Source organism: Gymnodraco acuticeps, unplaced genomic scaffold (assembly GCF_902827175.1).
Source record: "Gymnodraco acuticeps unplaced genomic scaffold, fGymAcu1.1, whole genome shotgun sequence".
Classification (NCBI taxonomy): Eukaryota; Metazoa; Chordata; class Actinopteri; order Perciformes; family Bathydraconidae; genus Gymnodraco; species Gymnodraco acuticeps.
In genome coordinates, this window is record NW_022990276.1 from 1,048,193 (window position 1) to 1,060,311 (window position 12,119).

Sequence of the window (12,119 nt, forward strand, 5' to 3'; positions counted from 1 at the left end):
TCAGGAGAAAACAGAACATTAGGTCAACCATCCCAACCCCATCCCGGCGTAAACTATATGAATACAATGGAAAAAATAAAGTAAAATCAAACAAAACATGGATGTAGATGGCATGGCATTATTAATGAGGACAGGCTTTAAAATATGAGTTTTTAGAAGTGATGTATCAGTGACATGCTGCTGGGTATACTATCTGTCATGGAGCAATACGTACAATATTTAAATATAGTAAAGTGTGAGTATTGAGTAGATAAAAAACACTCAAGTAAAATATATGTATCCCAAATGTGACCCTTCATTTTATTCTACTGCACTGACCCAGAGCCCTATAATAGAAATCTATACGGCGCTGCGCAGACCCTCTCGCGCGCTTTTGGACTACAAACTCCCCAGTGTTATGTGTAGTCCAACCTCATTGGTCCATGAATTGACCACCACAGCCAATTAGATCCCTCCTGCCAACATGCAAAAAAAAACTGAAGTTGTTGTCCTATTTCCTCGACTGGTAACGTCTGAGTGCGGTGAGTAATGTTGCATTTATTTGACTTATTTGTACATAAATGCTACTGTTTCGGTGAGATATAGCTCATTGATATTCATGTTATGGAGTTTCTCGACGGGGGGAGACAGCTAATGGTAACTTTAAGTCTGTCGCCGCCATTACACCACCGAAGAAGCGTATCCCGCCCTCCTTCTTCGTGTCTTTTCTTCTTCTTCTTCTCCTTCTACCAGAAACTAGGCACCACTGGTCCAAGCGGCAAAAAGTGGTTTAGACACCGGCTAATGTAGCTACAGCTCCCTGCTATAAATACATGTTCTCACGGTTGTTTGATTAGCTTCCGATATAGCAAGAGAGCTAGCTAACCACGCCGGGGAAACGCTAGCCATTTTGCTAGAAAAATGGCTATCGTTGCATGTTAGCAACACAGTAACTGGTCAAAGGTAACACAGTATGCTAGCTGGATGCTAAGGTACTAGCTCGGGTCAGACAGGCTAAACTGTCAAATGAGCTAACATGAGGCTTTATTATTGGTATTTTGCTGGTTTTCCATGTCCCCTTGTGAGTCAATATCGCACTGACATTGACCCTGCCTGTAACCCTCACAGCTACCTAAACATTGAATGTCATGTAACCATAGACATGCAACTCACATACATATCACATGTTAAGTACACCTGTCTAATGAATAAATGCAGAATGTAACAAAAGCAACTGTTACTCCAGAATACTAAATACTTATTTAAGTGTTTTATTAATCAAAATCTACAAAGTCACTAAATATGTTATATAAATGTACTGTAGTAAAAGTACACTATTAACCTCTGAATTGTAGTGGGGTAGAAGTACAAAGTAGCAACCATTTTAAATACTTAAGTAAAGTACAAGTCCCTCAAAATTGTAGTTAAGTGCTTGAGTAAATACACTTAATTAATTTTGACCACTGGTGTGTAGGTCCCATTTTGGGTCAATATTGGACTGACATTGACCCTGTAACACTCACAGCTACCTAAACATTGCATGTCATGTAACCAACATTCATGGCACATGTTAAGCACGCCTAATGATTACATGCACAATGAAAACAATAAAATAAAAAAGGAACTGATGTTTGCAGGTAAATGTGTTAAAAGCAGAAGTAAATCACTTCAAATCTGGGTCTTTACGAGATGTATGAGGCTGTGGCCTCGAGTCCCACTGCAGTCAGCATGTCGTTGCTCCTGTGGGGATTGTCCACAGTACTGAATGTATGTAAGTCGCTTTGGATAAAAGCGTCTAACAAATGACATGTAATGTAATAAATCTAATGTAGCCGTCTTGCAAAAACTGAGTGGTATAAATCCAGGGCCGGCCCTAGACTTTTGGGGGCCCTAAGCGAGCTTTGGCTTGGGGGCCCCCCTCACTCTAGCGCGTTCTCACTTCACACAACACGGAACCAACTTTTGTTTTATTTTTGTCTCTAGGGGGTCCTCACCTCCTCTAGGGAGGTCCGGGGGCATGCACCCCCCCCCCCCCCCCCCCCCCCCCCCCCCCCCCGGGAAGATTTTTTTTTTTTTAAATGTTGAAGTTAAAAGCATCAATCTGGTGCACTTTGAGAGCAAAATGAAGAGATCTATGGATACATCTCTCAACACCCATATGAAACAGAACTGTAAACAGATTTTTCTTTATGGACATTTTACAAATCACTTAAACTGTATTCTTGTTTTGTCATATGGTATTTCATAACTGTTTTTCATTTATTCTCTCTGGCTGTCCATCTCATAATGTTCACATAGAAACTAGCTGTCAATAGGAATATCATTCAGAAGAATTATAATTTCTTGCAAAAATCTGTCACAAAAAGAGGTTGCACATTTCAATTCAGGTGTTGTTATGGCAACGTCAGTGGCCAAACAGCCCATGGATGTATAATAAGAACTGGATACAGCGTGGGAGGCGGGGCCTCATTCATTCATTCAATGAGAGCTGCTCATTAGCGCATGATGATAAAATGGCCCACCTTTTGAGAGAGTGAAACGTCACAAATTACCCAGTAGGGCTGTGCAATTAATCGTATTTTAATCGCGATTACGATTATGGCTTGTGACGATTATGAAAACAGCATAATTGACAAAATACGATTATTTTGCTGGGTGTGCTTTCGCCCCTCCCTAAAAGCCCACTCGGCCACGTGGGAGTGACATGTGTTCAGCGCGAGCGAAGATGTCAGAACAAGAACAGCAACTCGTTAAAAATAAGGGTCGCGGGGAGATTCCCAGTCGATCGCGAGATGTGTAAAAAAATAGAACAACAATATTCTGTTATCGTTAATGTCCTATAACATAATCTTCCTGTGCCAGAATAATGCACTTGAACGCATCAAAGCTTTGTGATTGGCCGGCGTGGCTGGTGGGCAGTGGGCAGTGCAGTGACAGTCCGCACACAACCACAATTATGGCAGAAGCAAAAAAGCCCAAAATATATAATTTTCACTCCGAGTGGGAGGATGATTATTTTTGTATCTATTCCAATTCAAAGTCCATCTGTCTCATCTGCAATGCGAGCGTGGCTTTATCGAAGAAGGGTAATTTAGGAGCGGCATTTCAAAACAGTGTACAAACGCTACGAGACGGAATTCCCTCCTAATTCTGCCCTACGCTCCCAAAAGGGGAGGGGCCTGAGAGCACAGCTAAATGCACAGCAGTCCATTTTCACCAGGCCCAACAACAAGAGCAAGGCTGCTACCAGAGCATCTTATCGTGTCAGTCACGTTCTTGAGAAACACATGAAGTCTTTCAAAGACGGCGAAGTTGTGAAAGAAGCATTCCTGGAGGCTGCCGACGCGCTTTTTGGGGACAGTAAAAATAACAGTAGCATTTCAACAGGTTTTTGATATAATAAAAACTCAAGTTAGATACCATTATTAATCAGCTGTAAGTTTGAGTTTGTTTGAACTTATTAATTATAGTTATTGTACAAAATGGTATAAGAATGCAAACTTAAATTGATTATAGTCTGTTATCAGTTCAGGTTAAGAAACTAGTGTTGCTTGCATCCTATTTTAAAAAGGTATTTATTTGTATACTAAAAAAAGGGTTTGATTCTATTAATTTAGTCTTTTATTGCACTTCGGCAGCAGATTCCTGAGTAGCTTCAGATCTGAGTTGTCTTATTAGTAAGCCTAATTTATACTTTTGTAGCAACACTAATTTTATATAATGGCAAAGAAAGGGTTCAGAGTCTTTTCTTTTTGTCCTGTGTCCTATGTGGCAGCACTGCCACACGTTCCTCTTCAGAGAGGGTCTTCAGTACAGGTGGCAATATCGTCCCCTGCCTGCGCTCATCTCTGAAAGCAGACCATGTCAACAGGCTGGTGTTTCTTGCAAAACATCTTTAAGAGATGACATGAGCAGCCCTACCAGCATGGTGTGACCATGGTGGCCTAAACATTTTTATTTGGTCTTAAATTGTAGTTCAACATTTATTTCCTGTTACTTCTGGACCATGACGGTTGGCCAGCCTTCAACGTTTAACTGAGTGGAATATGTTGAATATGTTTTACCAAAATGTTGGCTATATGTTAAGGAGTTTTCAGTAGGTTGTGCAGTGCACTGCAACATATTTGATTTCATTTATTTTGGTCTAATTTATTTTTATTTATCATATTAATATATGTTTATATGGTTTTGGAAGTGCGCTCCAACATATTTGTTGATCTTGTTTATTGGTAAAATATTATTTGTTTTAAAGTTCAATAAATGGTCAATGAATAATCGTCAAAATAATCGTGATATCAATTATTGACCCAAATAATCGTGATTATGCGCGTTCATAATGCAGAGGGAAATAACTCTCAGAATAACGTTATTAGCACATTTTTACAACTTGAGGAACGAAGGTTTTTAATAAGGGCTATACAAGTGTTCATACTGGGTAGTTTATTTAGTTTAAAAAAAATTATCCAACAAGTTACAGACCACTCTTTCCCCATGTAAGTCAATGGGAAAAAGTGTTTCCGGGCCTGGCAACCAAACGGAAATGTAGTACCGCCGTTTGACCAGCACGAATATTTTCATCTGAGTCCGGCGCACTTCCTGGGGGCTTGAAACAGCAACATTTACTGCTGCAAATACGTTCAAACATGCTGTTGAAAGGTAAAGCAGTGGCAACTATGCCACCATTTCATGTGACTATTTCTCAGAAATACTGTCACATAACATCCATATATTTCAGTGCTAGGTTTATGCTTAGCTAAGCTAACTATGAAACACTTTAACTGACAGGACTCAGGATCAACTGTGTACTGTAAGGTAGCTTCTAGCTTCATGTCGAACAGTAAGTCAACATTTCCCAGAGAGCTTTCTTTGAAATCACCAGGTAATGCTAAAAAACATTACATTTAGATTGTATGACAAAGTGTTTATTTAATATCTCTGGCTAGCTATAGCTACTTGCTAATGGTTTAGCTTACCCCCGCGATTCAAAGTAACGTCAACGTAGCTGTTATTTATGCTTTGCTTACGGCCCGTCTACACTACAGGCATAGAAAAATGCTTTCAACGCTTCGCCCATTCATTTGAATGGGGTGACGTAGAAGATTTTGAATCTTCAACGAACTGCATTCTGGGGAGCGGAGCATGGCTTTGCAAGCATCGTGAGCATCAAAAGTTGAGCAATGTTCAACTTTTGATGCTCCCGATGCTTTCGAAGCTGGCATCGGCCAATCAAATCCCGTTTATGCAAATCCCACCAGTACAAGCGCTAGCCAATCAAACCGCGTGCAAGCTGGGAGAGCCAGACCGCAGTTCATTTCCTCATATTCCAAACGAGAAATTACGGTAGCAAATCACCCGGTTCTTTCGACCAGAACTATTTACCGGGATAAAAACCGGAGGAACCAGGCATGGAGGGAGGTGGCAGAGACAGTGGGTGAAACTGGTAGGTTTTCGTCTGTTTGGGGATTTTATATCCAGTTTACTTCGTTTTAACATTGCTATTGCTTTGTATGTCGGGGGCGGGAGATTCATGTGATTGGTTGTTGGTCGCCTTGGGCGCGAGAAATCGCCAAGCCTCAGACACGCCCAGCTTCAAGATTTTTTGATGCCTGTAGTGTAGACGGGCCGTTACATGTTCGCATAACTTGGAAGTTTACTGACATTTACATACCTTGTTTACCTGGCTCAAGTGGTGGCTCTGGGGTTGTTGTGTGAGCCACCTCTTGAGAATTGTCGTATTTTTTAAGAAAATGTTTTCTTATGTCCATCTTCAAAAACTCTGAGTCCGACTGACAGTTTATTTTAAACATTGTCACAGCTCACAGGATAGGTACCTGTCAGCCAATAAGACAGATGTGTAATTTCCATTCAACTCTCTGGTTGGTCTGGTGTCTTGCCTCTGTTGCATTCACTGAACACGGGAAATTACAATCCTGCCATCGGTTAATGTATTATATTATTGACTCAATAATATAATACACGACTTTGAGAGTAGGCAATCTAGGCATATTAACACAATTAATTAAACATACTTATCACGGCGACGGTGTACTGAATTTATTTATTTTTGCTAGGGGGCCCTGGCTGCAGGGCCCTAAGCCGCTTAATGGGTCGGGCTGGCTCTGTGTAAATCTGACCATTCAACCTGACATTAAAGATTTTGTCAAAGGTAGAAGAATAACTCAGATATAGATATTTTTGTACATCCTGAAAATGTCACAAATAAAGATTTGAAAGATCAAAATCTCTCAGTTGTAACACATTCAGTCAGTCTACTCACTTTCTTCTAAATCATATTGGAGATACAAAGGCACAACAAATGTATCTTATCTGACCAATCAACCTGACATTATAGATTCAGCTGTGAAGAAAAAAGCACCTACTACTAGACTGTCTTCCCAACAGGGGGTAATGAGGCACTATTACAATATTTTATGGTTTAAATTATGCGTTTATATTCAATATTTTCTTCATACATAAACAAGACACACAAAACCAAAATCAACATTAAAGTTATCCCACTAACACGTTTTGCCACTGTAGCAAGATAATTAGTTATAGATCCACATTGTTGTTCATAAAACTGTGGAAAATGTTTCAGCGAGACAAAATATTGCATTTGATGAGATGAAACTTCAAGTTAAAATGACTTTTTCAATGATTTAATCCCAAAAATACTGTTCTGCTGCTTCAAAAACTCACTTAATCACTGAACCTGCCTCTGAAAACCTTCCCCAATGCAATAAAACCCTCTATTTGATTCTTAGTTTTTCTAAAACTTTTTTAGGCAATTACTTATTTTAGACAAGAGGCGCTTTCACACTGCGGTACTTTTCCCACAAAGGTTCATGTGAACTTAGTTCATGTGAACTCTTTTATCGCGTTCACACCAAAAAGAGCCGGTACTAAAATTAGTTCATGTGAACCTTTTTACCCCCTCGAAAGTCCCTGCTAGAGAGCAGCAAAGTCCCTGCTAGAGAGCAGGGACTTTCGAGCGGCTCTTTTGTGAGAAAAGAGCTATATTTCTGATTGGCTGGAAGGATTGCAAACCACGCCCCGCAAAACTCCCAAAAAGTTTTGTGAAGCCGCCATTTTATTATCCTCGCATTAGCATTATTAGCATTAGCATTAGCCCAGCGCAGAAACGCAGAGAGACTAACTTATGGCAACACAAAAGAAAACATGGGAGCGGTGGAGATGAGGAGGTGTCGGCGTTCTGGCGATTTACTCGGAAGGCTTCAGTAGAAGCTGCTGGGAGTCCCAGCAGCTTCTACTGAAGCCAGTCCCCAACTCCGGGGACTTCCGGCCGGGGACTCCGGGTGGCAGTATACGCCGTGAAGTGGTTTGCGGCCTGCCAGTAAACCCAAAGCAGAACAAGTGACGTCAGCGGCTTCATTTGCCTAATTCACCCCCAGGGACTTTTTCCAGTGTGAACGCGATCTGTACTTAGTTCATGCGAACTAAAGAGTTCACATGAACTGAGTTCACATGAACCTTTGTGGGAAAAGTACCGCAGTGTGAAAGCGCCTAAGGTTCCTTTTTTATCTTTAATCCCTTTTTTAAAGATGTCAGTAGGAACACATGAGATGTCACCGACACACTGGGGAAGTTACAAAGCATTGACAGCCAGACTAACATCGCACTGATCTTCTCTTGTCATGGGATTTGTCGACAATAACAAAATGTAAAATATTGCCAGCGGCCTTATCCTTTAAAGTCATAGCCTTGTCTGTCAATGAAAATGATCAACAAAGGTGTGTCACTTTGGTGTCAATCAAAGCTATTGATATGTTGGTCTTTCGAGGGGTTCTCTGATTAATATGGTTATTTTTTCAAAGGAGAGCTTTGCAGCTGCAGTCAGAGGTCTGATTGGTATCCAGAGAGTCGGACGGATTGCAGAGATTGTGTTTGATTATAGCTACTTTCAGCAGCAGCATGTGCTAGACTGCACTTCCAGTGGGTCCAATTACAGCACATATCTAATTGATGTTGGAGCTAAATGTCTGTTCAGCCCACGAATTGGCAGGAAAATAGAGACTTGGCGAGGTCTCCACCTGATCCGCAACCTGCATGGTCAAAATAACAATTAGCTCAGGCTCAGGCACGGTGAGTCATCCTGGCAACCCGGGGTTCGCCTCCTGCCGCTGTGTCCAAGCTGTTGCCTTGATAATATATGCAGGCACTTCTTTTCATCAGGAGAGGGCAATGTTCACAACCTAACTTAATATAATGCAATGGTTGGAAGGCATCTGTATAAGGCTCACGTTCTGATATTACTTTCTATATTCTAAGCATGGTGGGTTTTGTGAACTGTTTCCTCTTTGAACTAAATCAGTTTTGCATTGCTCTGTTTTTTAAATGTAATTTGTTCTCATTCCCTGGCAGCCATGGAAGCTCTGGAGGCCCTGGAGAGTTCGTCGGTGTACATGTGCTTCCCGTGCTACCAGGAGTTCAACACCCTGGAAGAAGTGCTTCAGCACCAGTTGACATGCACTGCTGAGGATGAGCAGCAGGAAACATCTGCAACCAGCCCTGTCACTGTTCCCCTGCTGCAGAACCAGGTAAATAAGATAAGATAGAGCTTTATTGTCTCCCTTAGGAGCAATGTGTCTTAGGCATCGAGATAATACACATAAAACATTCAGGTCAATTAGTCATAGATACAGAACAGAGATCACATATCACATGGCAAAGAAACAAACAAGAAACATACAGGTACAGCACTTTCCCTATTGCACATATCCCTATTGCATTCATACATAATCAAATACTCACTTATCATCTTGATTCTAGCTGGCAGACGAACCTAAGAACACCAATCTAACATCAATCCAGGTGTGGTCTGACACAAGCAGCGTGATCACATAAAAGCCTTTGAATGAGATCTGGGCAGTGACATTGAAGCGACAAATATAACTTTAGTAATAAATTCACAATGTTCTGCTACTCATCATAGCAATAGTAACCTTGATCAGAGCACTTAACATTGAGTTGTTTGCGATAATTTAATGACTGACTCATTTCAAGGGGTTGCTGCGTATTAAAATCTGATTTAGGTGCACGTTGACGTCATAAATTCAGTCATAAAAATAACCAATAGGTGTCTTTTTGGAATAGAAAGTGATAGTGTTTATTGGGGGATGAAAATTAGCTATAATATTTGCAAGTTTATTCGGTTTATGCAGATGTCTTTCTACAATCATCCTGCAATACATCCTATACTCACGGAGGTTATAGAGCAGGGGTGTCAAACTCCTTTTATGTATGGGTCACATACAGCCCAATTTGATATCAAGTAATAAAACCAATGCGTGATAACTTATTCAGAACAAAATGTATAATAACAACTCTCTTGTACAAGAACATCCTGAAAATGTCACAAATACGGATCAGTAAAATCCAAATCAATCAAATGTAGTCAGGCTACTCACTGTCAAACTCAACAACAATATAGTATTTGATGTTGTTATCATTCAAACGCTTGTTATCTCAAAATGTTTTTAAACCTCCATATATTTCCACCCCCGGGTAGTAATGCTTGCATCAGCTCTACTCCAACTAAAGTGCAAGATATTGGGACATCAGGTTAAGTTATCCCCTGCCTTACAATCCTTTTATAAATCAAACAGTTGGGCAGTGCCTTAACTGCACCGATATAGTTTGGTCTGATTTAGTGTTGGAGCTTTAGGTTTCAGAGGTTTAGCGTTCAGTACGTGGAGATCTTGACATTATGATGAAAGCGTTGTGTTTCAATCCACCTTTTTTTTTTTAATTGTCAATGGAAAGCATACATGACGGGGGGTCCGCGGGGTTTTAAAAAGTATTAAAAGTTGATAAATCAAATTAGCAAAAATGAAGGCTATTAAAAAGTATTACATTTAAATGTTAAATGTTGTAGCTTGTTTTCAATAAGTATATGAATGGTCCAAAGAGGTTGTATTCTACAGTCTGCCTGAATGTAATCATGGCGTAGGTGTGTAGTGTGATTCTGTGTAGTTTATTGATGGCATCCCGTTGGGTTTGACGTCATCTGAACAGGACATCGCACGCTCACTGCTTGATAGCGCGAAGGTCCGTTTACGCCGGTTGCTAAACATCGTTATGGGGAAATGCAAGTCTGCGTCTAAATGGTTGGAAGAGGGTTAGGAGATGGAAGACACGCTGGAAGATAAGGAGGAAGGACAATCAATTCTATATATAGTCAATGTGAGGTAAAGTGTGTCGCCAAGGTAACCGGTTAAAACTCCAAGTGACGATGAGGTCTTAAAATGTATGGAAAGGGTCTTAAAAAAAAAGGTATTACATTTGACTTCAGGATTCCTGCATATGAACACTTAATCATATGCATATGAGCACATACTGGTGAACTTATACAAGACCAATATGAGATCTGTCAGATCTTTTAACTTGTACTCTGATAAATTGCCTTTGGCTGCGCGTTAAGGCCTGTAGATTATTCAACAGTTTTCTAAGTACTCGAGTGCCACCTGGACCTGCTTTCTGTCTGGGGCTGCTGCAAAATAACACATTAGCACTTTGTTTATCAGAGTAATGAGTCACTAGAGAAGCAAACAGGTGTAACAGGCACAAATGTGGCCGTGCTGAAAGTGAATTGATTATGAAGTGCTGGATTTTTTTTTTAATTAGGCTTTTTTATTTCAGAATTGATTTGACAGTGAATGTTTTATAGGTTTAAATCGGCTCTGTTGTAGCATATAAAGTGTCGGGTTGAGCTGTTTCTGAAGTCAGAGCATTGCTTAATGGAGAGAATGATTTGTGTTGGTCATATGACAGCATGCAATATGGTAAAATATAGACGTGCATTTTGAGGTCCAGGATGCCACATTTACATGTAATCGCACAAGTACATGCTCCAAAAGTATTAAACGATTAGGTTTGTCCCTGACCCTCAGTGTGATAAATGAAGGCTATGATTCAGGATGTAAATCAGTTGCTTTCGCTCCTATGATATTTGAGAGGATTTCGTGGATTTTTTGCATCGTATTTAAATATTTTTTAGATATTATGTCCAGTTATTTTGATATTTGATTTGATTTGATTTATTTTGAATGTGTAAAACAATAATACAAAAATATACCATGATAATTATTATACAATACAAAATTAAGCAGTGTCAAATTGTTATACACAAATATTACTGATTCTAAGTTATGTATACTATAAACAAATAATCTACTTAATTACACATCCGAAAAGGGGTGGGAAGAAGTTTACACTTATTCAATCCCACCCCTTCTCCCAAAAACTAAATTATTAACATATATATATATATATATATATATTCTTTTATTTTCTTAAAGAAATACATTTTTTGAAATCCATAAAAAATCCCGAGCTCTATTAATTCTGATCCTGCAAAGATTCTATTTGCAGAGTTTCAACGGTGAACAATAAGACGAGTTTCTGCGTTTAACTTTGACATATTTCGGTGCGACTTGAAATCTTTCTTTTCACTCAGTTCCCATGGCAGCCTCTGAAAGTCCTTCAGGGATAAAAACAGTCATCGGCTCTCGTTGGTCTCCAACACATGTCCATAAAGCACGGTGACACACATGACAGGCAAATTGCTGCCTGAGTTGCCGACGGGAAGAAGAGCTTGAGAAAAACATCAGTCAGTGCCCGCCTTCCTCGTGATGAACACTCATTGTTCTTTTCTCAGCTTTGATGAATCAGCCAGAGAAACACTTTCAAACCGGGCTTCTTTATGGCTTCCTTGGCCCCACGTCGTTGTAAACTGAGTTATTTCAAGCATCCTGACTTCTTAGATTATCATAATGTCAGTATACATAATGTGACATAATGAGAATGCTTTATTTACCCCGGGGGAAATGGGGTTTTGTGACAGATGTGCCCTTTTACAATTAAATAAATACAAGTTTAAATGAATAAATAACTAAAATGTCCATTCCAAAATAATATAGAAGGCAGATATTTGTATAAACATGAGAAGTTAAGGTAGGGATGTGCAAAAAAATAACATAGAGTTTAGATAATTATATAAACGTAAGAAGTTAGAATAAAATAGTCCATTAAAAAAACTAAATAAAGATTTTTTATTTAAACATCAATTAGATTAAAATGACCAATAAATGATAAAATAGAATGTGAATATTTTCATAAAC

General features: G+C 39.6%; 1 protein-coding gene across 2 annotated transcripts in view; it reads left to right on the top strand.

Annotated features, from left to right (window-relative positions):
* Positions 1 to 470: 470 nt before the first annotated feature.
* znf574 (zinc finger protein 574) overlaps positions 471 to 12,119 on the top strand; it is a 50,389-nt gene continuing 38,740 nt past the window's right edge. The window contains exons 1-2 of one of the 2 annotated variants that reach the window (XM_034221556.1): positions 471 to 521; positions 8,362 to 8,537. In XM_034221556.1, coding sequence (XP_034077447.1) covers positions 8,364 to 8,537 — 174 coding nt within the window. In that variant the 5' untranslated portion in view covers positions 471 to 521; positions 8,362 to 8,363. Of the gene's footprint in view, positions 522 to 5,349; positions 5,420 to 8,361; positions 8,538 to 12,119 lie in introns of those variants that run through there. The other variant, XM_034221557.1, reaches the window with a different exon arrangement.